Source organism: Fusarium oxysporum, chromosome 4 (assembly GCF_000149955.1).
Source record: "Fusarium oxysporum f. sp. lycopersici 4287 chromosome 4, whole genome shotgun sequence".
Taxonomy (NCBI): Eukaryota; Fungi; Ascomycota; class Sordariomycetes; order Hypocreales; family Nectriaceae; genus Fusarium; species Fusarium oxysporum.
Window position 1 is genome coordinate 357,003 of NC_030989.1, and position 27,132 is coordinate 384,134.

The following is a 27,132-nucleotide window of genomic DNA, read 5'->3' on the forward strand; positions in this document are numbered from 1 at the left end:
AAGTATTTAAACAAACTCGCATCCAACGCAAACCGACGGTTCATCATCTTATTATACGTGAATAAATAAAGCTTGCAACCTTTGATCACTAAACCCATACTGAAGGCAATTGAAATCATGGCTACTAAAGCAAACGTCCCCAAAGCTCCCTCCAAAACCATTGAGGAATTTCTCCACCGCCATCCCCAAGTCCGCACCGGCACTGCCGCAAAAGCCGAACTAGACCATCTCCACGAACACGGCGATACATTCTGCGTCATAAACAAACTCTACGATAATGCCATTCTTCACAAAGACTACGACCCGGACTCTCTAAAACTCATCTTTGCGTTTGCTTACGTCAACGATGAGCAAGCAATGGCCAATTATGCAGAAGACGCTGGAGAAGATGATAGTGTCTTGTGCGATTGTGAAGTGGGGAGGGAGGAGGGTCCGGATCACCACCTTCATGAGTTTGTGAGGGCTACGGAACCGGATTGTGAGGTTCATAAGGGAGAGGAGCCTGATCCGGGGTGTAAGGATTGTTGGCCGGTTTATTGTGGGAGCAATTGTCGGGGGGTTGAGGGGTTTGAGTGAGTGTCAGTTTGGGATGTGCATGTTGGTTGAGATGAGATGCAGACGTCGTGACCTTAGCATCTTATTCGATGGCACTAGGCTGAATGTACTTGTGAAGAGGTATATATATGATACGGTCCTAATAACTACTTGAGCTACCTTAATCTCTCCCATCATATGCCCTCATCGCTCTCTCGCTCACCGTCTTTATAAGCTTGTTAGTATGAATGTTAGCGAGTATTCGTGCACGGTTGTCATATCGGCGAATAAGTCACGGGATGAACTTTTGTGGAAGAATAGGTTTCCGTGGGATCGTGAGGGGGATCCGTAGGAGGAGGCTGTTTTGAAGTAGAAAGAGACGCTTGGATCGTACTACATCTATGGCCAGATTGGAAAGGTGGTTCTCAAAGAGGAAGCCAGAGGGATCTCTTTTTGGTTGTGTGACAATTCCTTGACAAGGGGCTGTATTCACAACCAACAGCTTTGACACTACTGATAGCAGCTTGGTCATATCATTTGAGTAATACAACGATACAAGACATGTCTTCTCATTAAAGGGTATCGTATGTCAGTGATGCGGAGTCTCATGGACTTGGGAATAAGACTGAGCATTATCAATCTTAAAATTTGTCTCGACGTCTAGTCTATTGTCATGCCTATCATGCCTGTATGTCTAAATCTAAAGTCTATCCTCCTCTATTGAGTATCGCTGAAAACCAAAGTCTCTAACCATCTATCTTCACGCCCAAGCAATTCTAAAAAGCTCATAATGACTCTCATCACCCCTCCCAACACCACTCCTCTTATCCAACTTCTGCCTCTCCAAAATATCCAATCTCCTCCCATTCTTCCCACGCAGTCTATCCCTCTCCGCAAAAGCAGCTTCGACAGTATCTCCAATGCCCGCAAACTTCCCATTAGGTCGTATCGTAACCAACAACCAGAAAACACCATCATCTGAAAGAAGTCGTGTTGCGCAGTCTCGTAGCCAGCGTGCGTGCTCGGGAGCGTATACTACATCGGTGGCGAAGAGCATGGTTGCTGGGACGTCGAAGGGGGCCGAGTTGGAGAAATCGGCCCAGTCGAGGGGGGAAGCTTGCACGGGGGAGGGGGAGGGGTAGTTGATTGAAGATGTTGGATTCCCAGGTTTGAGAGAACGGCTGGGTGGTAGTCTGTTGCGATGATCTTGGAGTCGTTTGATGCCCAGAGCGGGAATGAGTTTTTCCGAGAACGAGGCTCACAAAGCCCGGTGCCTGCACCAAGCTCGATAATACGATTATGTTCGGTAGGGTCAAGATTTGTCAGACCGAATCTTTCTGGGTCTGTACACATGAGATCCGAGAAGACGATCGAAGCACCCCAACTTTGGAGTCCCACGTCTTCAAAGTCTGTATCATTCGTCCCCGCAAGTCCGTCGTTCAGTTGAACAGAAATCTGCTTCTTCTCCTCCCCAGGGGCTTTCATATCAAACGAAAACTCTCTCAAAAACGGAGAGTTCTGATCATCTTCATCCAAGACACTGGCAAACAGTGACTCAAAAATATACGCCGCCTGGTCCAGCGCCCGCTGACTCGCTTCCTCCGATGAAAAGATCTCCAAACTTTCAACGCGCGAGATAAGTCCCGTCAACCAGCGCTCGGCAAACGATTTCTCATGAACATCTGCACGAATAATCGCAGGTGTCAGTTCCGCCTCGTCATCCTCGTTTCCGGAGGTATATCCCGAATCCACCTCGGCAAAAGCATGCTTTGAGTCCCCCAACTCCTTCGAAAAAGGGAATGATAAAGGACAGTAAATAGCCGCCAAGTAATGCAGCGCGTTGAAAATATCTGCTTCGGTGCGTTTAGAGAGTGTGAATAAAGGCGGTAAGCTGCTCGAAGGCAGCGCGAGGGTGCTCATCTTGACCCAGTCTGTAATAATTAAAGATCGTGGAGTAAACAGGGAGTGGAATCCGGGGAGAAAGAAAGATAAAGAAGGAGAAAATTATTAAAGTGGGTGGCGGGCGCTATCTTGAAATAGGTCTAAGCCCGGAACATGAAGCTATCGTGGAAAAAAAAATCTTTGCTGATAAGTTTGAGTCCCCACGTGGCCCACTGTTAGGCTAGCGTTAGAAGGTTTCTGGGCCTTCTAAATGCCTGAGGATCATGCACTAAACCTGACTGATAGTGCTGAAATGTCGGTATGCATGTGGGTCCCTTTGCGCTAGCGTATCAGTGTTTGGTTCCGATCACCTGGTTAAGGTTGCAGAGTTCATGACCAAACTGGCATGTCTCACGAAGCCACAGCCCAGACCCAATAGAACTGTGTAGGATTTAGATGGAGTTTTCACCTTGGAAGCAAAGTGAAAAGAAGAGTTCAACTTATAGGAAAGATTTGCTGCGTTGTAACATCTCAGGCCTCGAGGTTAGCTTTAGACCTAAACTGACTTCTGTGTTATAATTGACCGAAGTAGTTTTCCTGCATTGTGCTGCTTCTTCTAAGGAGTCTCAATGTTGACTAGCTAATACAGACGCCATTACTTGAAATTAAAGAGAGTTATGACAGAAGTACTGGAATACATTATTCATATCAAGTACTCTCCAACAGTAATCATTACATCAAATTCACCCTTAGAGTGGTTTTCGGCCCCAAATAAAGCGCATGGGAAAGTAAGCTCCTATATCCTTCAACTCTGTCTCCAGATCTTGAACAAGATTATCCAACCTCTCATCCGGCAACGGCTTCAGAGAGGGGCTCAAGGCTATCACGATTAGTAGGGACCCCCAAGATCGTATCTAGACTCACTCTTGGCACCAGCCGCAAACCCCTTGGCGATAATCAAGTCCGCTCCAACCCCCAACCTCCCCAACTCCTCATCCGTGTTCCTCTTACCAACCGCCCTCATAGCTGTCATCTCTTGTACGTCCTCTAGCCCAGCTTCAACCAACCAAGACTTCATCTTTGGTGCTTCGAGAGGATCTAGACCTGAGGCTTGACAGACAGCTCTGATACACGCAAACATATCGTGATACCTCGGGTTCTCATTCTCGAGAGTGGGGCAGATACGATCGCAGTCGCCAATTTGGATCCATCCACCTGGTTTGAGAAGTTTGATGTGATCACTCACCACGGCGCGTTGAGCTAAGCCGGAACCAGCGGCGATGAGAATCATGCGCATGTTGATGAGATCAAAACACCCATGCCATGATTCTGGCGGAGGATCCTTGATGTCTTGCTTTACATAGCTGATTACATGCGTGGTCGTATTTGGGAAGAAAGAAGTATTGATATCAGTGCCGATGAAGGTATGTTGACCTTGAACTGGCTTAGGAATCGAGGACTGTGTATCACGCATCCAGATACCATCCGCAGTCCCGACATCGAGTACAGCTCGAGGCTGCGTTGAGAAGTCAATCGGCGGGAATATTAGTTTCTCTTCTGCTGCCTGCTTGAAACCAAGATGATAAATGGTCAATCGGCCTATGTCGCTGCTCACGTCTTGATCCTGGGCTTTGAGATACCACTCTGGTGTTGAGTATACAGCTTCTGACATTTTATGTTGTTCGTGATTGGTGAATGAGTCAGTAAGCTGAAGTTTAGGGACTGATGCTTGAGTGAGATACTCTGCTTATCTTTTTGTGACAATTTCTGAAGCTGATGGCACGTGCCTGCTGAGCGGCACAGCTATTGCTTACTTGCATCCTTCTAGAGCTTTTCGAGGGGACTGATAGCCAATCGAAGTTTTGCATACGTGTTCCAGAAAAATGATACCAGCCTTATCAATGGAACTCAGTACACGACCCGACTACTCGGGTAATGCGGTCGGGTGCATGGCTTTTCGCATACCGAATGACCATTGAGATTTCTGAACATGTGTCAACATCTGAGGTCTTCATAGATAACCTTATATAATATCGTGCGGATGTGCTTGGTGGCTTCATAAATTGACTCAACGGTTTGAGCTTAAGTTCAGATGTCAACACAAACGCGTACATCTGCCTGTACATCTTGAGGCAGGCATCAGAAGCTATTAGATGAATAATATACGGGATCATTACTCTTCCAATTGTTTAGGAAGATCTCATCAATGTCACCGCACTTGAAAGCCGGATTCAATGTTTGTTATATCGCGAGAACTGTTGCAAGAGTCTTCGCCTCGACATGCATCTTTCGTATCGCTCGTTGAGATAGAAACCTTCTTTAAACCTTGACACTCGGATAGATTGTAATTGGATGCCCTCCACAAGATGAATCTCAAAATTCCCCTCCAAATCCCCTTGCTGCAATGCTGAATAGCTTCACTTTGACGGCGTCCAACACGCTAGCCTACCAGCTTCCCTGCAAATCTATCCACCCGTGTGCTATAAATCATGACAAAAAAGCCCTGGCTGCCCCTAGACACAGGGCCAAAACTCCCCCCCTACAAAGGCAATCTGATGCACAGGAACGTAAAGTTCCTCAAAGTCCTCGACGTGGACTCCGCCCACGGCACTGTCGTAAAGGCACGGATCGGCAGACAGCTCTACGCCATAAAATTTGTGAGTCGCCATCACTGTCTCAATACATCATCCTAATAGCTCGCAGTTCGTCAGCCCTCCAAGCGACGTCAACACCAGAGAAGTCTACGGCAACAGACCATTATGGAGCTGCTGTCAAGCATTTGACTGGTATTTCTCACCGTTTGAGAACGAATGCCGAGCTTTCGGCAGACTGAAGGAGCAGAGAGCCGAGTTCATCGCTGTCAAGGTCTACGGATGGGTTGCTCTCACGGCAAAACAGATTGAGAGAAAGCTCGTTGCGGCGGGGGCGAAAGGACGTGGACTGAATGGATTTCCACCTGGTACACTCTACGGTATTGTCAAAGACTGGGTTGACATGGCCCCGTATCACGATTCAAAGCAACGCGAGACCCATGACCAGATGGTGGCGGTGAAACATTTCCCCAGAATGCTTAAAGATATCCATAAGCTTCATTTTCTGGGGATAGTGATCCGAGACTTGAAACCAGATCAGTACATCGACGGTGTCCTGGTCGATCTCAGTCTCGCCTCTACAGTTCCCCATCCCTACGGCCCATCAGCCGCTGGCAGAGAAAGTCCCTGGCAACCACGCTGGACGTACGAAAGCCTCGCAGCATGGGACCTGTACTCCTTCCAATGTCACGTCATTGATTTCTGGAAGCACAACTCCAAAGTATTCTTCAGAAGACGGCGTCGAAACGGTATACCAAAGACCTGCAACTTGGTAGCGTACCCTGTAGCTAAATGTCGACAACGGCGCTTCGTACGTTCAGGACGGTTCGTGCCAATCTTGAACTACTATGAGGAGGTGTTAGCGATGGTAACAAAGCCGAAATATGATCCGCTGGATTTTCTCAGGAGAAATCCGGGGTATCCGATGTATATCGCGCCGTTTGGCGTTCCAGCAAGAGCGCCGCCGCCTAGAAGAAGACCGAGGATGAGACAGAGCGATTCTTGTTGTGCTGTTATGTAGCGTGTTCAGCTCTACTATTTAGTTATCGAGTAGTCGGTGTTGAATAGAGTATGAGCTTTGATCTGGAAAGCGCAGTGAGCGGCCTTCGGAAATGCACTTGATATGATCGACATGAAATACATCAGATTCCATCTAGCGTCTGGCTACATAAGAAAACCTGTTGGAGGGCGCGTATACACTAGACAGGGCATGGGTTACTAGTGTAATCACATTCAGGCTATTGTAGGTATCTCGTCTCAAAAGTCCCGCGGTAATGCAGAAAATATGTTATTTCCAGAAATATGTTCAAGTGAGGTAAACAAAACGAACGCATTGGCACATCTTATACCATGTTGATACCAAGGAAACTACCAAATCCAACAGCCATAACTCCCCAACTCCAAGAAGTAATAGACCCTGCTGAGCATCCATCATCATCGTGACTCTTCTTTTTGGTAGGGCTCGCGGATGAACTTTCGCTATCATCATCATCATCGGCGGCAGAACCGGAACCGCTCTTGGAACCGCTGCTAGAACCACTGCTGTCATCACCACTGCTGCCACTAGAGCCACTGCTTCCACTGCTCCCACTGTCTCCAGAGTCCGATCCTGAACTTCCATGGTGAATCTTCCTCTTGCAAAGCTTGTTGCTCGCTGTCTCTGTCGCTTTCGAAGCGGTTGATTTGGTACTCGTGGTCTTTCTCTTCTTGAGATCAACAAAAGTGATAGGTGTCATCCAGAGTTCACTCTCCGACGAAGGAATTGTTCTGGACTGCACGGATGCAGTCTGGGTTGCGGTAATAGTAGCGCACACAGCTGAGCCTGAGCCCAGGGAGCAATCATATGTTGTTGAGCTGACAGCAAGATGCATGCTTGACTCTTCGTAAGTCACAGTAATTCCGTGAAAGTCTCCATCGCAGGAGTATGAAGTGCCAAAGTTTGTCTGGCAAGCGAGAAGATATTCCGTCTTTGAGCCAGTTTCTGTAATAAGGGAGGCGTAGATATTCGTTGCACTTCCTGTCTTTCTCGGAGGTAAAAAGACAGTTTCAGTAGAGTATTTGGTAGTGCTCTTTGCCGCATCAGCCATGTACGGCACGAGAGCGAGAAGACTGATAGTAATCGAAGACCGCATGATAGTGTTTGTATGTCTGGTTGAGAGCATTGAGTCTGCAATGTCTAGGGAGGGGCGGGAAATGAGCTGAATATTTATCCTTAACCCAATTAACCCTCAAAATCCTTCAGGAACCATGTCGTCCAATAATCAGTGACATTCCCCTACAACGCCACTGGCAACCCTTGCTTACAGCTCAGCCCTGGGAGACAGGGGTAAGCGAGTGAATCATCTCGTCTAACAAGCTTATTTGGTGGCAGTTTATGCTTGTTTTCCGCAGCCACTACCGTCCCGTTATGGTGTATCAAAAGAAGCATGGTATGAAAGGGGGAATTGATCCTCTGCTGATGGAATTGAGGTAGCCCGTCTCTTTGATGACCGTCTTAGTCTGACCAAGGTTGTCGACGTGGCTGTCTACTGTCCATTCAGAGAGAGAGATATAGGAACCTTGTGAATAGCTGCTCAATTGGTGCGCATAGCCTATGTCAGTCAATCATGTATTTCCCGAGGTTCACCGCCATGCCTTCGTGGGATCTTGGCAGGAGGTCGCTATTCAGCCCTATCATTTGGCTAGGCATCCTCTGTATCAGAACATGGACCAATGAGGCTATGGCAGTTCCTCCTCGTGTATATCGCCCGATTGAGTAGGTATTTTTACAGTTGTAGTCCTATTGCAGAGGATTTGCCTTGACTACAAACCGAGGCCTCCAGGTTCAAATGCCCCGCTCCGAGATGATAATCCGAGCCGATGAGCTCAGCTTCAATGACGTAGCGTAACCGATCGACTCTAACTTCGTGATAACCTCACTTCAAACTCAAAATGGCAGACACGAGCTCCCGACGAGTCGCCGAGGTACTTCTTGAACCTAAAGGCTTGAAGATTACTTCCTTCCAAGAAATACAATCTCTTTGGGCAGGATACGGTCATATCTGCGCTCTCACCGCAAAACCAAAAGACGCCGAAACAGCTGGCAGAGTGCGCAAGTACCTGCATGCAGCCGAGTCAAACAATACGTTCTTTCTCATTCTGAAGCTTATATCGCCGCCGCCTGGCCCCACAGATGAGGGTCATCTACGCAAGATACTGAGTTACGACGTTGAGCAGTATTTCTACGAACATGTTGCTCCTCAATTGGATGACGATGTTGCAGTGGCTCACTGCCTGACGTCGAGTTGGGAGTCGAAGCATGAAGATGGAGAATTGAGGGGTCTCACAGCTACAATTCTTACCGATTTGAGAGTCAAATTCCCCGTGGAAGGAGGGAAGCGATCTGTTCTGAGCCCGCGACAAGTTGAGTCTGCTCTGGAGTGGCTGGCCAAATTTCACAGCAACTCGTGGAAATTCCTACCTGCGAACTTGGGTGAATATCTCCTCCCTCCTCTGGAGGAATTCAAGCGAAGAGATGCGGGTGAAGCTGGAGGAAGCAAGTTATGGTTGAACGGGGGATACACTTATCTCGCGACTCGACGCACAGAGTACAAGTCCCTTGCTGGCGATACATACTCCGAGTGGTCAGAGGCGTTTTGCGCGCCTTTTCAGGGATCGGATAAGTCGACTGCTGAAGTGGTAGCTGACTTCCTCACACCAACTGGTCGACCCTTCGAGACGCTCATCCACGGCGATGTCAAGTCTGAGAATCTCTTTACTACCGAGCTGGGAGATAATGTCTGCTTCTTCGACTTTCAATACGTCGGTCTCGGACTGGGAGTCTGCGATTTGGCCAAGTTGTTTACATGCTCCGTCCCCCTCGACATGCTAACCGACTGTCCATCTCTACCAGAAGAAATGGACATGGACCGTGGTGAAAAGGCTTTATTGTATCTCTACCATGAGACCTTGTTGAGCCGTCGGCCATCTGACAAGGAACCCTTGGACTATGATTGGGATACTCTTGTTCGACATTGGGAGTGTGCTCTTGTTGATTGGTGTCGCTTCCAAGCATCGTGGGGATTCTGGGGAAACACGGAGTGGCTTGAGGCGAGAGTTAGGCATATTCTCAAAGATGCTGAGTGGAGAGAGTGGTTGCAGAAGGAGGTTTCTGATACAGGAAGATATTCCAGCATATAGACAACAAACGAATAGATTTGTATTTGATTAGTCAATCAGGTTTCTAGTGGTTGCGCTTTGACAACCTGATCTCTTGGTAATGGTCTGTTGATATCAATTTGATACAGCTCCGCAGGTATCCTCAAGGCCACCCCAGACTTGATACATCCAAGGTGGTACTGACCTTCCATCCCAGCACAGTTCTATCTACTGCATCCCCTTCTTCAGGAAGAATGCAGCGAGCTTCGCAACCTGTTCCAGCTGTTGAAGTGGAACACCCTCACTCCGCGACAGCTTTTCTGAAAGCCCACTAAACGTCTTCCAAACTTCGATGTATTTGTTATTCGTGTTCGAATCGGTGCCTATCCAATTCAGCGCATATGCCATCTGCGCGCGCTCCTGTATGTTCTTCAAATCCTCCTCATCGATAGAGCTATGATAGTAGTCGAAGGCAACCTTGGGCTCAAGTCGCTTCAACTCTCTGGTGTATATGACACCTAGCCTCACACACTCGATGACAAGAGCAGCTAGGCCTGTGGCTAGGCCGTTGGCCACAGAACTACCCGAGTGGGCTTCGAACTTCTCCAGCTGAGTTTTCATTTCATTGGTGTCGACGACAACTTCGTGGCCGGGGAGGATAAAGTCTATGTTATGGGAATCGCCGACTGTTTCGAGTATGTTTCCTGTTGCCTTGGCCGCGCCGATCCTGAAGCATTGATTGCTGCTTCCATGCGGGTAGCTGAGGTCCGCCGACTGTCCTTGGTCGCTGGCGGCGCAGAATATGAGGATACGATGTTTGTCGATGGCGTTGAGAATCGCCCTGTTGAACTCGCCCTTCAACTCTCCTTCCGGTGGCTTGATAGTCCACGACATGCAGATAATTTGAGACCCTCTCTCTGCGGCGTAATCAATAGCCTTGCCGGTCAGAAGATGCCTGTTATATGGGGGAGCGAACTTACCTTTACTGCGCTATCCGCTCTGATCTGAAGTTTATCCGAGTTCCCTGCTCGGAATGTCTGAAGCTTGATGACATGGATGACAGCGCTGGGACAAATCTTGTGAATCAGCCTGGCCATCAATGTCCCGTGTCCTGAAGGCGAGCTCCAGTACGGCGGCACACGTGGTGTTGGACGTTCATCACGATAGTCAAAGCTTTTGCCCAAAAAGGTGCGATCCCTAGTGTCGTTGAGATCAGGATGCATGAAATCGACGCCATCATCGATCAGGGCGACTTCCACTGGCTTTAGAGATGGTTTGGTGTCCCTGAGAGCTTTGATCTGCTTGAAACGTCTGGAAAAGTCCTCCATGCACTTCATCCACTTGTGTGGATCGATTGATCGCTCTAGAGGCTGAGGTCTAGCGTCAGGGGCTTGAATCTCGGTCACCCGTCGACCGCCTCCCGTTTTGGGCGGGTTTACTTTAGGCGGATGTTTCCCCTCTGGCCAAGACTGGCGTAATCTTTCTTCAAATACTTTGATGTTCTCTAGAGTTCTGTCGCGAGACTCAAGGCCCTATTGCAAGAGATGTTAGTGCTAACACAACACGACAGCAAGGGACTGGGTCGCTGATAGACATGCCTCATCCTGGGACAGATGAATAACTTCAAGCGTCGGTATCATGGCTAGACCTTCCTTCTCAGACCATGCTCTGAGAGTTGAGTTACTGCCACTCCATTGGAGGTGAATCTCGCGTAGGTGCGTCCCAATCTTGCGAAGGCAGAGCGCATCCAAGTCCAGTCGTCTCCAGTCGAGTATTTCAACACCCTAAATTCATCAGTCTAAGAGCATTACAATAGATATATCTCACACCTACCAGGTCCTTCAGACACTCCTCGATCGCCTCATCACTGTGCGAAGGCTTTTCCATATCTTCAACAACAACCTATTCTTTCATTAGTATTCGGACATAGGTGACTTCCACAGAGATCTTACCTTGATGATTCTAGTTACTGGTTTTGCCCGCAACCAGTCAAAGAAAAATACCATGTCCTAAGCAAGTCATCAGTATACGTACAACAAGAAGCAAGATTGTCTCTCACCTTTCTCCCTTGATGCCTCACATCTGGCTGTTCTCTACTGCCCTTTAGTCGAACTTGCGGAAATCCCACGTACTGCAGTGCTGTATCGAACTTCAAATGGCCGAAATGCTTCTTAAAGTCATTCTCACTGAGGGTGTTGGGCGGCCCAAAGTCAAACCAGAACTCTTTGGCTGGACATCTTGTTAGCTAGAAATCTTGGGTGAAAGCTCCATGTGCTGATAGTGGTTGATGAAGGCCTAACCACAGTACCTGTAGATTCTGGGGGCAAAGGGAACCCTTCTTACCTGGCTCATCCTGCAACCTCAAACTCTCAGCTGCCTTTTCTGGACTCTGTCTACGCAAGGCCTCCAGTTTCAGTAGGTCACTGATCATGTTTGCTGCCTCTTGCGTCTCTTTCTCCTTGCTGAGAGGGTTATCAGCCACGGCTGGCCGAGTGATCTTTTGAACTGCTTCAGTCTTGACACGAGTAAGTGGTGCCAAGTTTGGAGATTGAAGAGGAGTAGTGACGCCTTGTGGTGTCAAGGCGATTGAACCTCTGCGCTTCGAAGCTGAGTCTCCCTTATCTCTAGGCGGTGGCGGACCCATACTCGACCTTTCTGGACCGGACTTCTCTGGTCTCGCTGATACTCTCTTTGCATCCTTCTTTGGATCTAGTCCCTTCTCGTGCCTGGGATCAACCTTTTTGGGGGCCCCTGATTTGAGCTCTTGGCTGGCTATATCCTGAGCATGTCTGCGTCGGCTCTCTAGCACCTTCTTCCGAGTATGGTGGTGATACTGATATACCGATATAGTCCGATTGACGTCTTCTGGGTCCTGAATTGGTATGTCTAAAAGACCGTGACATGTGCGTAAAAGTTCACTGACCACGCCCACTTGGCTCTTGCAACAATACTCATAATCGACAGCCCGATGGAGAGGGGTGCGACCTTTGCTATCCCTCACAAAGAACATCTGTCGAGGTGAAAAGCGACACATGTTACTAAACGCATCTTGTCTGTTCTTTCCATCATCAGCGACGCATGCAGCAGCAGCATGTAAGCATGTCGTCTCATCGCCGCCATCCCAATTCTCGTACTTCTTTAACATCAGAGCTTTGTAATCTTCGTATGTTCTCTCTCTCATTCTCAAGCATACTGAGTAATAGAAGGAAATGTTGACCTTCAGAAGCGCGGTGGTCAGAGGAACACGACCTTTGTTATCCGGTGACCATACTAAGACTGCCGGCAGTTTTCGAACAGCTTGCATCATCACCCACTGCAGGCTGACAGGTGGCTTGTGAGTTCTGTAGTTGTATTCTGCCAGGTAATGAAGGAAATTCCTCCTTTCATCATCTGTCTTTTCACTCCATTCGGCCCGCCTGTCATTGACAAATTTTGCTCTCAGACTCTTCTTCTCTTCTTCATCCAAATCAGCGCTGAGCAGCTTCTTGGATAGTTTGCGTGCTTCTTCGAGATCCAGCTCAAACTTGGCCTTAACGTGATCCTCGTCTGGTTCAACTTCTGAAGCAACCAGAAAGTCATTCGGATCGAGGTCGTCGTCGTAGTCATCATCCTCTTCTTCATGCGCATGGGGCAGGCTTTTAGAAGGTTCCTCAGTGGGATTCATCGTGGTTTGGACAAACAATGAGAGACTCAGCTGGATGGTGAAATGAACAAGAAGCTCAATTGGATGGGTAGAGCCTGCATGCGAAAGTTCAGAGAACCTCGCAATAGGTATCATCAGCCCTGTCTTGGCGACATCCACCCATTCTCCCATGATTGGCTTTCTACCCGCTCAGAGACCTGCATGGTCAGCATGTGCCGCCCTCTATAGCCTGATCTGATTTGATCATAGGTACCTCAAGAGGTACCGTCCAAGTCGAAGTTATTTATAAACATCCGAGAAAGGGTTAGTAGGAAGATGAGGATTCTAATTCATATATATTTGAACCCATACTCTTTCATCAAACACTTGGACAATTAGAAATATGGACTCTGCGCAGTAGAGGTCAGCAACGTCACAGCGATGACAGATCCCTGGAGTGATGATCAGGCAGACGAGCCTCTCTTGGCCTTTGATCCACCTATGGAAGACCAGGTCATCGGTGAAGACGACACTTTCCGAACTCAGAATGCCTCTTTGAGCGATTGGGAAAGACGCAACATTATCGAGCGAACCAGTGGAAGCATCCATACTCGCGTTGAGCTGCTTTCAGCCAGCCACGGATCATACAATGAAGGAGGGGGAGAAGCAACACTTCTGGTCTTCCGTTTCCGATTTGACCCTCAGAAAAGTTCTCGGAGAGTGCTTTGGGCCAAAGCCGAAATTGAGTTCTTTGCCGAGGATGACCTGGATCTCACTGTGGAAGCCATCGCGCCCGAGGAGCGTTGGGCAGTGGTGCCGACAACTGATACAGAGACAACAACACGCAGCGGACAGCTGAATCTAGGTGCGTCAGGTGTGCCATTGCTTCAGGCTGGCGCTTCAGCAGGGTTGGAGAAGACGTACAGCAGGGATGTCAAAGATGCGACTACTGTTACAGGCGCCATCAACCTCGGGACAGGGAAGAACTCGGGCGGCTCTACAGTGGCAGTCTGGAATTTCCAGGAAAATGAGCGACATAAGACGGGTGTTCCGGATTCGGTAACGACTGCGATTCTACTGCGACGTTCGTGCGATGAGCGCTTTACTGCGGTAGTGACGCTGGAGGCTGACGTCGACTGGGTCACCGGATTGGAGCGCAAGTTTGCGAGGATACCATTGGATGATCCCATTCTTTTCAATCCCAAAGGTACAGGGGGGCCTAGCAAGAAGGGAAGGTCTTACGGATTGAAAAACTTGGCGAATGTTGATCTTTATCAATTATGCAAAGTGAGAATGGCTGTCGAGGCCCCATTCGCTGTAAAATGAAGTGGTGTAACACACAGCTGAAGATAGATAGTCACTTGAATTAGTATTTGGTCAGACCACTTATGAAGGACTTTGAGTTAGCCAGTAGCGATCAAGTACAAGCAATTCTCCGATGAATACATGAGAGATACAGAGAGTGATATGACTGGCATATGCAACTTGTTAACTCGTCACACACCCTGTAGCTCTACCTTGTCAGCTTAACCGTGCCTCCCCCTCTTCCGCCCGTGGTAAGGCTCCCACAGTCGGCTACTGAATTTCAAAAAAAGTCATCGCAACTTGACATACAGATTCAGGGTCTGGTTCTGCCACTGATAACTAATTTTAAACAAACAAGCCAAAGACTTTGCTGTGATCATGGCTGAGCCAGTGATTCCTAACGGGCAGAAGCCTGTTTTAGAGGTTCGTACGACAATAGACAACGAAGAAGACAATAAGGAACCAAACAACAGTAAGTAGGCTTGACGACTCTTCTGCGTCTATGCATACTGTAATATGGCTGACATTCTCACAAAGCCGTGCTTAAGGTGATTCAAGAGGGAGGGCATCTTGTAACCACCGACGAGAATTCTGACAACGAAGGACCATTCGTACCCTTTGAGTGAGTGCGAGTCAACCCGATTCCTGTCACTGCTGATATTTATCTTCACAAGTGTCATTCTTATTCATGGAATCTATGGGACAAGTCTAGATTCGTGGACAAGAGGGTCCAACACGATATGGATCAACAAAGCATTCGCCGATGTTTCAGCAAGAATGGGACGCATCATGTCCTACGGTTACCACACAGATGTTGAGAAAGGCAGATACTATTCACCATATGGTATCTATCAAGAAGCAGAGGCACTTTTGGAAGCCCTCCGAGAGCTTCGGACTCCCGAAATAAAGGTTTGTTGCCCTACACTCGTTATAGGTATGTCACTAACTAATGTCTCGGCAGGAAGCTAGACGACCTATATACTTCTTTTCTCATGATATTGGAGGGACTATAGTAAAAGCGGTAAGAAGTACTTATGAATAGAGTGAACAGGACTCTAATTGTCGTCAACCGATGTAGGCATTATCAATGGCTACAGATCGCGAAGACAAATACGCTGATATCCTACATTATACGCGTGCTATGGTGAGAAGGATGCCCTCGACCTTTCGTAGTGCCCGGCTATTCTGACTGATCAATGGCGATGGCGACAGTGTTTCTTTGGGTATCCGCACAGATATCCTTCGACCAATCTCCTGGAAGAGTCTGTGTTGCGTTTACTAGACCAAAAGCGTCAGCTCTGGTCCGGCAACATGGTCTGGTACGCCAAATGCCTCACAAAGACGATTGTGAAAGTGAACGATGCGTTTCTTGGAACTCAGATGCTCACCCAGGCCAACTTTGTCAACGTGGTTTCTAATCTCCACCTAGAACCGTCACAACAGGTTCGTGCACAACTCTATGGAAGCAGATGACAAGCCATGGGTCGCTAACCAGCCTGTAAAAGATATTTCCTCTTTCTATGTCTACCATGGCAACCCCATTTGAGCGAGTGGTGAAGATGGAGAAACCAAACTGTGACCTCATCTTGGCCGGAGAAGATGGGTCCCATCCTGTCAATGATGTCTCTTACTCAGACTGGCTTAGTAAGTTACTCGTTGACCGAAAGGCACTCACTAATGTTATACTCAGTGGGTGACTTGAATGACGAACAGCGTGTGGCCCTTCGTAAAGTAATAAACCAAGCGTCGCCTGTATTGCCATATCTCCAGGCCGATGAAGACTGGCAACATCCAGACCTTCTAGACTTACCAGAGCGAGCAAAAACTATCATCGTGCATATGAGATGTTCTTCCGGTGCCGAGGCAGCAACCGAGAACGCCAGTTTCTTTCTAAACAACAGAAGCGGCACATATCATCCTCTACTGTACATGAAGTTCGATGCTCATGATATTCGATTCAACACCTGTGAAGCTATGTTGCGGACATTCATTGCTCGTATTTCATGCAACAGACTGCAGACTGAAAACACGGTATCAAGAACAATGGACACTCTTATCAATTTCGAAGCTTTGCACCGAGTTACTCTGTTCAATGAGGCAGAGAGACTACAAAGCATACAAGGTGAGCTGAGGTGAAGTCAAACTACTTACGGAGCTGACAAATCTACAGATATAGAGATGGGTATTCAAGTCCTGGGGTGTTTTGATGAGTGCGATGACTCTTCGATATGGTTTCTCCGTGAAATGCGCAAACGTCTTCTCAGAAACGAGATCTGGAGCAAGTTGTTGATAACCACCACAAAAGGAACTCCTGGTGATGCAAATATCGTATCTGCATTGTCTGAATTTCCCACAGAATATGTCAGAACCATCAATTACGACCCCGAGGAGCCCATACCGTTTCCTGTTGACATGGAGGCATCAAAACTCATGAAAGAGCTAGGTGAATGTATCGGGGTCGACCTGCATCGAGATGTCCTCAGCATACTCTCTAGCTGCGCGAGCGATCATGATCTTTGTGGATTGGTCCTCGAATGGCTCGGATCCTGCACGACTCAAATTGCACGTATCACGAGGCTACTGGGCAAACCCGTTACCCCAGCTCTACTTTTCGCGGAAATAATGGAAGATATCGCTGAGGCACATCGAACTTGGGCTAAGATGCTACTGTCTTGGCTCTTGGCCTGCTACAGACCACTGAAATGTGACGAGTTCCACCGTGTCTCTAATGCAGTGTGGACTCGAGTAGTCGAAAGCGAAGCCACTCGACCGAATTTGGCAGATATTCTACAGAGCTTTCATGGACTGATCACTCCTGTGAACGGAGAGATTAAATTCAGGCATCCTGCCACTCGTGCCTGGCTCGAAGGCCGTCACTTAGTTGTCGATAAAGGTATTTGGTATGATACAGACGAGACTGAGCGCCACGAAATGGTACTGCGAACTTGCATCGACTATATCCAAGATGCAGCTGAGAACCCAGATGACGCGACACTGCATCTTCCTTACGCCATTGAATTCTGGCCCAAGCACTGGCAGTTAGTCGAGACCTCCGAAAAGCAAGTGGTAGACCTGTTTGAGAACGATACAGTGTTCGAGTTCTGGGCAAACTCACTAGTTGGCCTGAAAAACACGCTTTTGAAGCCACCTCCAAAACATATAAAGCCCCTTCCTGTTGCAGCTCACCTGGGCTTGACGACAGTCGCAGAAACGCTTTTAAGAAGAAGCCTAGATCAACCTGAGTCACGGGACCAGGCCTTGATTGAGGCTTGCAGAGCAGGCCATGTTGCTGTCATTCGACTTTTGGTGCGTTCATATTCCGATGGCTTGGACTTTGGCGATGAGAATCTACACGAAGCCGCGAGAGTTGCTGGCAACTCATACAACAGCGAAGCTCTGAGAGAAATCGTCAACGGTCTACCCGAGCCCCCAAAGACTGCCTCAGTGCAGGAATGCACGAGACACGAGTTTGAAGCGAACTCCAAGCCCACAAAGAGTCAAGAGAAGAACGATCAGCAAGATAACTCATCGGACGGAGCGATGAAGGGCGAACAAGAGGTTAAAGTCATGAAATCTGAAGAGCATGTATCCGGGCCACTCGACTGGCTTGTGATGCCGATGAACAGAGCGGTCAAGTCAGGGATGGACGATGTTGTCACTAGACTACTCCAGCTTGGAGTGGACCCTAACCCCCCAAAGGGCATAACCCCCTACGGCAACAGCTTCATCTACACAGCAGCCAACACCTCCAATATAAGCTGCGCAAAACTCCTCATCGAAGCGGGAGCGAACCCAGCTGCAAGAAACGACCAAGGTCATACTCCATTGCACACCGCTATTGACTGGGCTTCTGGCGAGACAGTCGAGTTCTTACTTGAGCATGGCGCTAGTATCGAGGATGAAGACCCAGAGAACCGCAGAGCTTTGGACATGGCTGCTTCATGGGGCTCTTTCACGGCATTGGAGATCATACTGCAGCAAAAGGACGAGGTAGAGCGCTTGGAGCATCATCCAGATCGATACCCAGTAAATCAGGCGGCTGAATTTGGTCATAATAAATGTCTCGAGATTCTTCTCCGACATGGCTTCAGTCCTAACATTGTCACATCAACAGGAGAAACCGCCTTGAGATCTGCCATTCAAGCTGGAAGAATTGACCTTTGTAAGATATTACTGGACAATAAAGCTGACCCAGATCTGACACCGGAAAATGCGAATACACCTCTTATACAGGCAATCTCCATGGGCGACCTCGGCATGGTTAAGCTACTCATCGAACACGGGGCCACAATAGACAAGCGTGAAGCACCGCCAGATGAAGGGTGGTCACGAACGCCGCGTAAGCTACTCATGAATCAAAAGACGTAAACTCACTAACAATACATAGTGAACGTGGCCGCCGACTGGAGTCAACCAGATATCTTTCAATATTTACTTGAAAAGGGGGCAGATCCCAATGCCCGCGACTCAGACGACATACCAGTGATAGGCGCTGCAGTAGACGGTGGACACACGAACATGGTGAAATGGCTAGTAGAGGCGAGTGCCGAAGTGAATGCCACCTACTTCGAGGCCAAATCGACGCCACTTCATGAAGCTACAGCCTATCCTGAAATGGTTCGTCTTCTGCTCCAGCATGGTGCGGATATCAGCAAGGTCAATGCGTATTCGAGAACAGCCTTGAACTACGCCATCTGTGCGAATAGCCTGGCCGCTGTTCAGATTATGCTTGAGGAGACCAAGGCCAAGTTTGATCTTGGTGCAGCCAACATCGAACCAGACCTACGCGTGGCAGTTAGTTCTGGGTGGACCGAGGTTGTTGAGGCACTACTTGAAGCTGGAGCAGACGTTAACGCCATTGATGAGGAAAATAAATCACTCTTGGCATGTGCTATGACAAAAGGTGCATCAATTGACATGATTCGCAAGGTTCTTGAATACAATCCCGATCTGGAGCTGAAGGACAACAAGCAGAATACGGCACTTCATTGTATCAACACTTCGACAAGTCTCGATACCGTCCGACTTGTCGTCAACGCTGGTGGAAAACTCAATGTCTTGAACTCCGAGAATGAGACACCACTGATCTACGCTATCCGAGCTCAGCTTGATGATGTCTTTTCTTATATGCTGAGAAAGGAGCCTGCGCTGCTGAATGGGTCCGTGGCATTGTCTAAGCAATCAGTTACACCCCTCCACGAGGCATGCAGAGCAGGTACACTGGCCATGGTTCGATCATTGATTGAGCATCAGGTGGAAGTCAACTCAACCTGTAAAGATGTCTACGGAACCCCTTTGATCGCAGCGACCCTTCGAAGCGATGTTGCATCATCTGGTCTAGCAAGTGAGATCATCGCTCTACTTCTTGTGAATGGAGCCGATCCAAAAGTCCCAGCTGGGCTATTCCGATATCCACTCATCTCAGCATGTCTGGCCTGTCCTAATGATACAATGAAGCTACTCCTGAACTCTGACGCTTCACCCCTCGACCAAGACTCCTTAACTCGCAAACCGGTTCACTTGTCCTGTTACAACTCCCTTGACGTTCTCAACCTCCTGGAAATCCCAGACTCGGACTTTTCAGCCAGGGATATAGTTGGTAGAGTCCCTCTACACTATGCTGTAATGAGAGGAGACGTGGAGTTAGTGCAAGCGGTTCTCGAGCGTTCTAAGCGAGCTGGCATTGATATCGATGTTAAAGACGACGACGGGTGGACACCACTTCTCTGGGCTTTTCGCGCATCTCCCATCTGGAATCATCAGCTTGTAGATCCTGTTTCGACTCTTCAAGTGGTCTCACTTTTAGTGAAGAATGGTGCCGACATTAACGCAAAGGGGCATGGAAGCGGTAAAGACTGGACGTTCCATGATGTGGCCTACTATCACCACGCTGAAAGGTACGTATTCGGATTCCCTTGATATCTTAGCTGACCTGGGCTCACCCTTCCCAGTATCGACATGCTCCTAGATCAAAAGTCTGCAGCAAGCGAAGGAAATAGTCCAGCGAAAAAGCGAGGTAGTCTTCCAGTGCCCCCAGGTGACGAGAGCTGGTTCTGTCATTGCTGTTTGCTCGAAAGCCACGGTATCTATTTCAAGTGCTCATCGTGCCACGACTTTACCCTGTGCTATAAATGTCACTGGTCTTCTTCCAAGACACATCCTGATCATTCATCGTACATTCGACACGGGAGCGAGTGGTATGACGACAGCACGTCAGAGCAAGAGAAGATCAGCGAGATGGGTATAGACGATGATGGTAGGGATGAAGATGTGCTATTGGATCGTGAAGAGATTCTGTATGAAGATTTTGATAGTGAGATGTCAGATGAGGCATCGGAGCACTAGTCTTAAGGGTGAAGAAGAGGTTACGAAATAGCGAATCATTTTTAGTGACAACGATTGTTGAAACGGGCGCTGTGCCGCGGCCAAGGCTGTTGCCTGAAGGTTTTACAGACGCCACTACGTGCAGCTCTTTCATCTACCAATTAAGAGGATCCCAGATCGACTCACTACAATTCGGCAATTTCCATAGTCAGATAAACAGTCATCATTAGTGGGGCTGAAGCTTCTTTCAACCCCCCAACCTCATCACAGAACCATTCTACCCATAAAGAACGATGATGGCAACCTACACTACAAATCAGTTTCTTCATCATATTCCAAACATCTATTTGCCACAAAAAGTATCTCAGTACAACCAAAATGCCTGTAACTGTCGCCATTCCCAACCGTAAAGTCAGTTCTTGGCAAGATCCCAAAGCTGAAAACACCTCACAGCTCCTAAGAGGAGCTATTTCCCAAGAGGCAAGTAGCTGCAAGCAAATCATCCAAAGCTCATTCTCCTTCAACGGGTCTCTTGAAGAAAACCATGTATCAGCTTCGAGGAATGGTCTCGTCTGGTCATCGTTCCACGCATACAGCACCCACCATCATCTGACGATCCGCCCCGAAGATGTCTGGTTTGCCATAGTGACGAACAGCATAGCGTGTTGGTGCTGCCGAGGGTAGGAGAAGTGATGCAGCTGTTTGCAATGTAGCCAGATCATCGAATTCCCTGTAGTAATGTTAGTTGTGTTCATCTGTTCGAGCTATGCATACTGCTGATTTCGGAAAACTCTCTCAGCAAATGGCCCTCGAGATCGCAAATAACATCAAGGATCCTGCATTGAGAGAATGGGTTCTTCCGTCGTTCTCGACAACTACTGAGAATGATCGCATTGTTGGATCCGTACTTCTAATGGGCGCACTGCAGAAATATTTCTCTTATGGAATGACTATGTTATGTAGTATCCCGTCAGTAACACTCCTCGGAGAAGTAACCGACTACGAAGATATTCTCAAAAGACTTGATAAACTGGAAGAGATGGGCGAGGAACCGATTCAGTTCGCCAATCTCCTGCGGCCAATTCTTCGAAACATGGTTCTCTCTTTCACCCAACCGTCCGACAGAGCTATCCATACATTCTGGAACCAAATTGCCGATATGGACCGGATGTCGGGGTCCAACAAGATGACAGGCTGGATCACAGCGTTTTGCTATTGGGACGACGAAGGAAAGGTTCATCCCCCCAGTCGAGCAAATTGTACCCTCGAGGGATTGATGTATCCCTATGTCGAGACGGATAACATTCCCTGTGGATACGTCACTGTTCCGGTTGAAGTTGACGACAATGGTACTTTGTATGATTGCAAGATGCTTGCTGGATCTGTTGGCATACAAGCTGTTCCAGGCTCTGAAGGTTATGTCCCTGCTTTCGATCCTTATGAAAAAAGAAGACGTGACGTGGAAGTGGATGAGAAGAAATTGGGGATAAAGCCTGTTACTGGGTGGATGATCTACGAGTTTGTGGAGCGGAAGGGGCCAGGTCGAAGACGGCCTAGGTAAGAACATATTTTCCATGAATCCATACTAATAACAAAGTTTGAGTTTTGGAACATCGCAATCGTAGTAGGCTATGAAACCAGTTGGTTTTGACAGCATGGTCCAAGGTCAGAAGTTCTTTTGCTTCCTTGGGCTGAATATTCTGAATATACTGAATATAAATGTGACTAACCTCTTATGTCGCATAAATTCATATCAGTGGTATCTAGGAGAAACAGTCCCTTAAAAAATTGCCCGCTTTCTGGCTCTCGCCTTAGTATACCAGTTGCGCCAACCCAAAAGCTCATGTCGGTTAATACTCGTTTCACAAGAGCCTCTCGCTTGCTCATAAAGGAATGTTCCAAGAGACGCGTAAAATCACAGATCCCAAGCTACAGTAAAAGTGTCTTGATAGAGGGTTAGGGCGTTCCTGTGTTAGTCTCTGGCCATTTCGTTGAGAGGTCTCTATGGAAGGTCTTATCGTGGCCTTGTACTTGCTGTCCGTTCATCTTCAAGCTTTTCAACTCAGGCGGCAACTCATCTACCAGTGAGTTTCAATTGGGCTTTGAAACTCAAGATTTCTCCTAAACGCTTGCGCAAATATGCTTGCTTCTAGACTCATGCATATAGGACATGGCGTCGATCAGATTTTGTCTAAAACAGGAAAGATATTAACAAAGGCGCAAAAGGTTAGAGTTCTAGGGCTGATGTTCTCTTTGTGATGTCTTGCTCATTGAACCGAATCCTGTCTGTCGATGAGAGACTTGCTCAGCGTAAGCAAAAATATAAATGTCTACACCCTAGGTCTTACTATCATTGATTTAATATTAACCAAGTCGTGAAAAAGCGATTATACGATTTGGTTATCACACATTTCCAGTACTATTCAGAGCTTTGTCCCCTAAACATACTGATGTCATAATCTCATACCCTCACTTCCAACGCTGAGATATGCTTATCTCCGCATTTCAACAACGATCCCACGATCCCGTATTCATATCCCCACGGGGCAAGTCAAAATGCAAGATACGCCAATTATGGGTCTTGATAACAAAAAGTCCATGATATGATCCCTCCGGAACAAATGCTCACAATGCACTAAATGGAGTGCAATGATTCAGTATTCGGCTTTCCAAAACGGGACATCCGCCAACAAGCAACCAACCAACTACAATTCCTCCCCCAAAGTCAAAGGAAATAACTGACTGAGCCCAACTCCACAAAAACAAGTGGTTCCTCGGGGTAAACGCGGAGGACTCCTCCGGACGCGTTAAGGGATTCTCCAATTTTAATTACATGGCTGCCTAAGCTGAAAGGAAGGGATCGTCAAATTGGTCTCCACGGGGTTTAGGTGAGAGTAATCTAATCTCCAAGGGGGGAAATGTCGGGGAAAGAGTTTTCGCCACACGTTGTAAATTGGAGAATTGATGCGGAGATCACGGTGTAAGTCGTCAAGGTAATGGGTCACAGATGGAGAGACGGAGTTTGTTCGTTATAGTGGTCTATTGATCTATAACTCAATGCCAAATGGCTCTAAGTCTTTGTGACTCTAAAGAAAGGGTATCCAAAATGTGTTATAACACAAACGTTTCTATATGAAACAATACTCATGAGTAAATCTAAGACTTCTCAGAGTTGAAGCCAGAGTCGTCGCGGACTGTACCGCTCTCCTCATTTGGCTTCTCCAAAACTCCACCGCGACTAGACTCGTCGACGAGACCAAGTCGAATAGCCTCGCGCTCGACTTCCTCGTGAGAAAGGAAGGGAAGCTCCTTGGCGGCTTGGACATAGGACATCTTCTCGACGAAGCCCTTGGCGAAGATGATGTCGATTTCCTCGAGAGATCGGTTGGCAGTCTGTGATTTGTTAGTTGTGATTGCGGGGATGGAGTAGTGGAGTTGCTTACCTCGGGGTAGAACCAGTAAAGGATGGGGAAGAATGTGGCGTTGGCGCAGCCGAAGAAGAGATAGGTTCCCCAGTGGATGTTGGAGATCATGATGGGAACGATCATGACGATGACAAAGTTGAACAGCCAGTTGGTGCAGGTGGATGTAGCGTTGGCCTTGCCACGGGTCTTGAGGGGGTTGATCTCAGCGGGATACAGCCAGGGAAGAGGCAGCCAGGTAGCACCGAACGAAGCAATGTAGGTGAAGAGACCAGCGATAGCACCCTTTGAGATTTGAGGCGCATTGGTACCGGGATCAGAACCACCGGGGATGAGGAAACCCATCGTCAAGAACATGGAAAGCATCTGACCAGCAGTACCGATGAGGAGCAACTTGCGACGGCCAACACGCTCGATAAGGAACCATGATGAAGTTGCGAAGATGGAGTAGACGATCATGTTGACGCCGCCGAGGAGAAGAGCAAAGTTCTTGTCGCCAAAGATGTCGGTGCACAGAATAGGGAAGTAGTAGATAACAGCGTTGCAGCCACCGACCTGCTGCATGAACTGCGATCCTGAACCGAGAAGCATACGGCGGAAGTGCTGTGTCTTTCCACCGGTGAAGAGAGCCTTGACGGGTGTGCTCTTCTGAGCAGCGAAACCAGAGGCACGAATGGAGTCGACGACACGATCACGTTCAGCGCGGGTCTCGTCGCTGTCGACTTCGAAGCCGCGAATGGCGGCAATGACACGCTCGGCTTCCTCGTGTCGGTCGTGGGTGAGAAGCCAGCGGGGAGATTCTGGCAGCCAGACCATTGAGACGCAGAGGATAAGACCGAAGACGCACTGGAAGGCAATGGGGGAAGCCGCCATGTGAGGTCCTGGGGGACCGTAAGAGCAGCCGTAGTCAATCCAGTATGCGATGAGTGTACCAAAGGCGATGATGCCACCCTCGATACAGATGAGGAGACCTCTGTTGGTGGTGGTAGAACACTCAGCTTGGTATGTTGGGATGGTAGAGGTGTTGATACCGTTTCCAACACCAGTGATTGTTCGTCCGATGATGAGCTGCGCAAGAGCCTTGTGGCCCTTCATAGCAGTGATCTGGATGATGACACCAACGATCATGATCCAACCACCAAGGATCATCGCCCTTCGACGACCGAGCAAGTCACCGATCCAGAGGATGAACATGGCGCCGAATAAGCAGCCAATCTCGTAAATGGCCGTGACGAAACCCTGCATGGTGCTGTCCTTTGTCTCGGGGAAGTAATCATGGAAAGGGTCTGCGTCGATAATACCAGACATCACACCTTGGTCATAGCCGAAGAGGAGGAAACCTGTCGTTGCGACGGTGGAGATGGCCAGGGACAATTTCTTGCCCGTCAGGCCTGCGAAGGAGGGAGGCATGGTGACGGAGGGGGGGCTATAGACCTGCTATGTTTGAGGGGGGAGCTCGTCTAGAGCTGGAGGATGGGGGATTGGTGAGGGAGGCATTGGGGGAGAGGAGAGGGTTTATATGTTGAGAGTGAGCAGAGTGATTAGAGTGTAAGTGGGAGAGGGAGTCTGGGATGCGAAAATTCTGAAGTGAGTGTATTACTATTTCTCCACGTATGGTCCACTATCTCCACGGGTTGGAAGTGACGATCATCCTTGAAAGAAGACAAAAAGTTGGTCAAGGACGAAAAAGGTCCCTTGAAGAAGCCCTGGAGTGTCTCCGCGTGCAACAGTGGGTGGACCGAAGGAATATTGGAGATCTCCACGTCTGAGTCGTTCACAAGTCGCACACTGAAACTCACCACTAAACCCCACTCTAACCATTGTGAGTCTCAGGCGCTGCCTTACAGGGCACACACTGTAGATGCCGTCTTCCGATTCCTTCGGATCTGCCAAGAAGCAGGGCAGGCAAACCTCGGTGTTACTGAAAACAGACAAAACCGTGACGTCAAGTTTATTCTCAGCAAGCGGCAAAGGCGCCTGAAAAAACGGCATATTTTTCTTAGTGCTGGATGGTAGCGGATGAAACGTTCTATTTGGTCCAAAGAACCCTTGTCGTGGCGATCATCTAGAGCGGCAGAGACGTCATTGGTTCAGGGGATATGTCCACGATGGTGCTAGTGATTAAGCATGATAAAGCCGAGGCTCTACACGTGAAGGTTTATACGATTAATAATAATAGCGGTTACATTTATTGTATTGAGGTTTGCAGTTGATGGTTTGTTTATGTGGATGAGGTTATGGACGATCAAAGGGTCTTCCCCAAAGTCCACAGCTCTCGTCTAAAAAATGGCGAAAAAAAACAGGAACCTGGGGATTGCAAAAATATCGGGCCTCAAAGGTCGGGGGTGGGAACCACAGAATCTCTGAAGATCATGTCCCTAAGAGGAGCGGACAAAGAGCTCAATGCGTGATTGAGGTTCCAGTTTACGTGGAGAAGACACAGAATTTGTGGTTCGGAGTGGTTGTTGGTGACAAATTCGTAGTTACGAGGAATTGCTCTGCCTTGGAAAGAGGACGATTGTTTAATTGACGTGGAGAGCACAGTGTACAGGAATAAAGTTCAGAGTTTTCTCTTGCAAGCGAAAACAATCGTCGAAATGCGAGGTTCGCTACCTATTTCGGGTTACAGGTGCAGGTCTGTTGTTTGTGGTGGACCTCGCGCAGAATGACATTCAACGGTATGTACAATTGGGTCTGGGGAAGATGATCAAAGGGTCCAATTGAGCTGCAGTGTCAAACCGTTGATCTCGTTCAAAATTCCATAAAATTGGATAGAAAGAAGGGACAAGAAATGCACGTCGTTAAAAGCACGTTTCTTGGCCGCGGGAGATCATCAGTTGGGGACCTGAACTTGTAAACTTGGCGATGCTAGAACATTGGCATCACCAGCAGAACAACCACTGTCTTGGCTGCACAACTTCAGGATTACTACCAATTGATTCAAGTTACTGATTCAAGGACAGCATTTCTTATCCATTGACCCGACATCGGATTATCTCCTATCTTGCTTGCATTGTATTGATCATCCACCCTCCCTTACTCAAGACCGTCGTATACGCCGATCCTTTTGCGCAATTAAACTTTCGATTCCTTTCAATGACTCTCGGATTGCTTCTTTTGGTAATTGCGGTTTTGTTTCATTGTGAGATTCGTCAGCTTTTAAGCCGCAACTAATCTCAATCTCAACCAACAATCCAACATCCTTATTCACTGCCTTGGGTTAGGTAGGGTAGTTGGTAGCAGGCGTGCCAATTGGAGACTCGGAGCCGGTCTTGCATCCGTGGTCTTGGCGATCCTTCCGACGGAGAAAAGATGC

The 27,132-nt window shown here is 48.2% G+C and overlaps 11 protein-coding genes across 11 annotated transcripts; 6 read left to right on the plus strand and 5 right to left on the minus strand.

Moving 5' to 3' along the window:
* The first annotated feature begins 8 nt into the window (after positions 1–8).
* On the plus strand, positions 9–737 carry FOXG_07505 (uncharacterized protein). The gene has a single exon (XM_018386089.1). The coding sequence runs from the start codon at positions 118–120 to the stop codon at positions 574–576; it is 459 nt and encodes a 152-aa protein (XP_018243197.1). The 5' UTR covers positions 9–117; the 3' UTR covers positions 577–737.
* A 557-nt stretch (positions 738–1,294) lies between these two features.
* On the minus strand, positions 1,295–2,454 carry FOXG_07506 (uncharacterized protein; the record flags this gene model as incomplete). The annotated part of the gene is made up of 2 exons (XM_018386090.1): positions 1,295–1,740; positions 1,797–2,454. The coding sequence occupies 2 exons, from the start codon at positions 2,452–2,454 to the stop codon at positions 1,295–1,297; spliced, it is 1,104 nt and encodes a 367-aa protein (XP_018243198.1).
* A 534-nt stretch (positions 2,455–2,988) lies between these two features.
* FOXG_07507 (uncharacterized protein) lies at positions 2,989–4,146 on the minus strand. The gene has a single exon (XM_018386091.1). The coding sequence runs from the start codon at positions 4,085–4,087 to the stop codon at positions 3,305–3,307; it is 783 nt and encodes a 260-aa protein (XP_018243199.1). The 5' UTR covers positions 4,088–4,146; the 3' UTR covers positions 2,989–3,304.
* A 758-nt stretch (positions 4,147–4,904) lies between these two features.
* Positions 4,905–6,027, plus strand: FOXG_07508 (uncharacterized protein; the record flags this gene model as incomplete). The annotated part of the gene is made up of 2 exons (XM_018386092.1): positions 4,905–5,072; positions 5,119–6,027. 2 exons carry the CDS (start codon positions 4,905–4,907, stop codon positions 6,025–6,027), a joined length of 1,077 nt encoding a protein of 358 aa, XP_018243200.1.
* A 113-nt stretch (positions 6,028–6,140) lies between these two features.
* Positions 6,141–7,268, minus strand: FOXG_07509 (uncharacterized protein). The gene has a single exon (XM_018386093.1). It carries the CDS (start codon positions 7,166–7,168, stop codon positions 6,350–6,352), a length of 819 nt encoding a protein of 272 aa, XP_018243201.1. The 5' UTR covers positions 7,169–7,268; the 3' UTR covers positions 6,141–6,349.
* A 647-nt stretch (positions 7,269–7,915) lies between these two features.
* FOXG_07510 (uncharacterized protein) lies at positions 7,916–9,300 on the plus strand. Its single transcript, XM_018386094.1, has one exon. It carries the CDS (start codon positions 7,938–7,940, stop codon positions 9,183–9,185), a length of 1,248 nt encoding a protein of 415 aa, XP_018243202.1. The 5' UTR covers positions 7,916–7,937; the 3' UTR covers positions 9,186–9,300.
* FOXG_19498 (uncharacterized protein) lies at positions 9,175–12,957 on the minus strand (the record flags this gene model as incomplete). Its single annotated transcript, XM_018399720.1, has 7 exons — positions 9,175–10,079; positions 10,124–10,675; positions 10,742–10,927; positions 10,977–11,045; positions 11,096–11,152; positions 11,203–11,372; positions 11,487–12,957. 7 exons carry the CDS (start codon positions 12,955–12,957, stop codon positions 9,372–9,374), a joined length of 3,213 nt encoding a protein of 1,070 aa, XP_018243203.1. The 3' UTR covers positions 9,175–9,371.
* Positions 12,958–13,054: 97 nt separating this feature from the next.
* On the plus strand, positions 13,055–14,241 carry FOXG_07513 (uncharacterized protein). Its single transcript, XM_018386095.1, has one exon. It carries the CDS (start codon positions 13,207–13,209, stop codon positions 14,089–14,091), a length of 885 nt encoding a protein of 294 aa, XP_018243204.1. The 5' UTR covers positions 13,055–13,206; the 3' UTR covers positions 14,092–14,241.
* Positions 14,242–14,448: 207 nt separating this feature from the next.
* On the plus strand, positions 14,449–20,415 carry FOXG_07514 (uncharacterized protein; the record flags this gene model as incomplete). Its single annotated transcript, XM_018386096.1, has 11 exons — positions 14,449–14,542; positions 14,608–14,692; positions 14,745–14,979; positions 15,032–15,091; positions 15,149–15,214; positions 15,283–15,513; positions 15,576–15,714; positions 15,761–16,192; positions 16,241–18,409; positions 18,458–19,967; positions 20,022–20,415. The coding sequence occupies 11 exons, from the start codon at positions 14,449–14,451 to the stop codon at positions 20,413–20,415; spliced, it is 5,415 nt and encodes a 1,804-aa protein (XP_018243205.1).
* Positions 20,416–21,160: 745 nt separating this feature from the next.
* FOXG_07515 (uncharacterized protein) lies at positions 21,161–21,980 on the plus strand (the record flags this gene model as incomplete). Its single annotated transcript, XM_018386097.1, has 1 exon — positions 21,161–21,980. One exon carries the CDS (start codon positions 21,161–21,163, stop codon positions 21,953–21,955), a length of 795 nt encoding a protein of 264 aa, XP_018243206.1. The 3' UTR covers positions 21,956–21,980.
* Positions 21,981–23,413: 1,433 nt separating this feature from the next.
* FOXG_07516 (uncharacterized protein) lies at positions 23,414–25,323 on the minus strand. Its single transcript, XM_018386098.1, has 2 exons — positions 23,838–25,323; positions 23,414–23,787 (listed from the first exon to the last, which is right to left on the minus strand). Exons 1-2 carry the CDS (start codon positions 25,224–25,226, stop codon positions 23,551–23,553), a joined length of 1,626 nt encoding a protein of 541 aa, XP_018243207.1. The 5' UTR covers positions 25,227–25,323; the 3' UTR covers positions 23,414–23,550.
* Between the last annotated feature and the right edge of the window lie 1,809 nt (positions 25,324–27,132).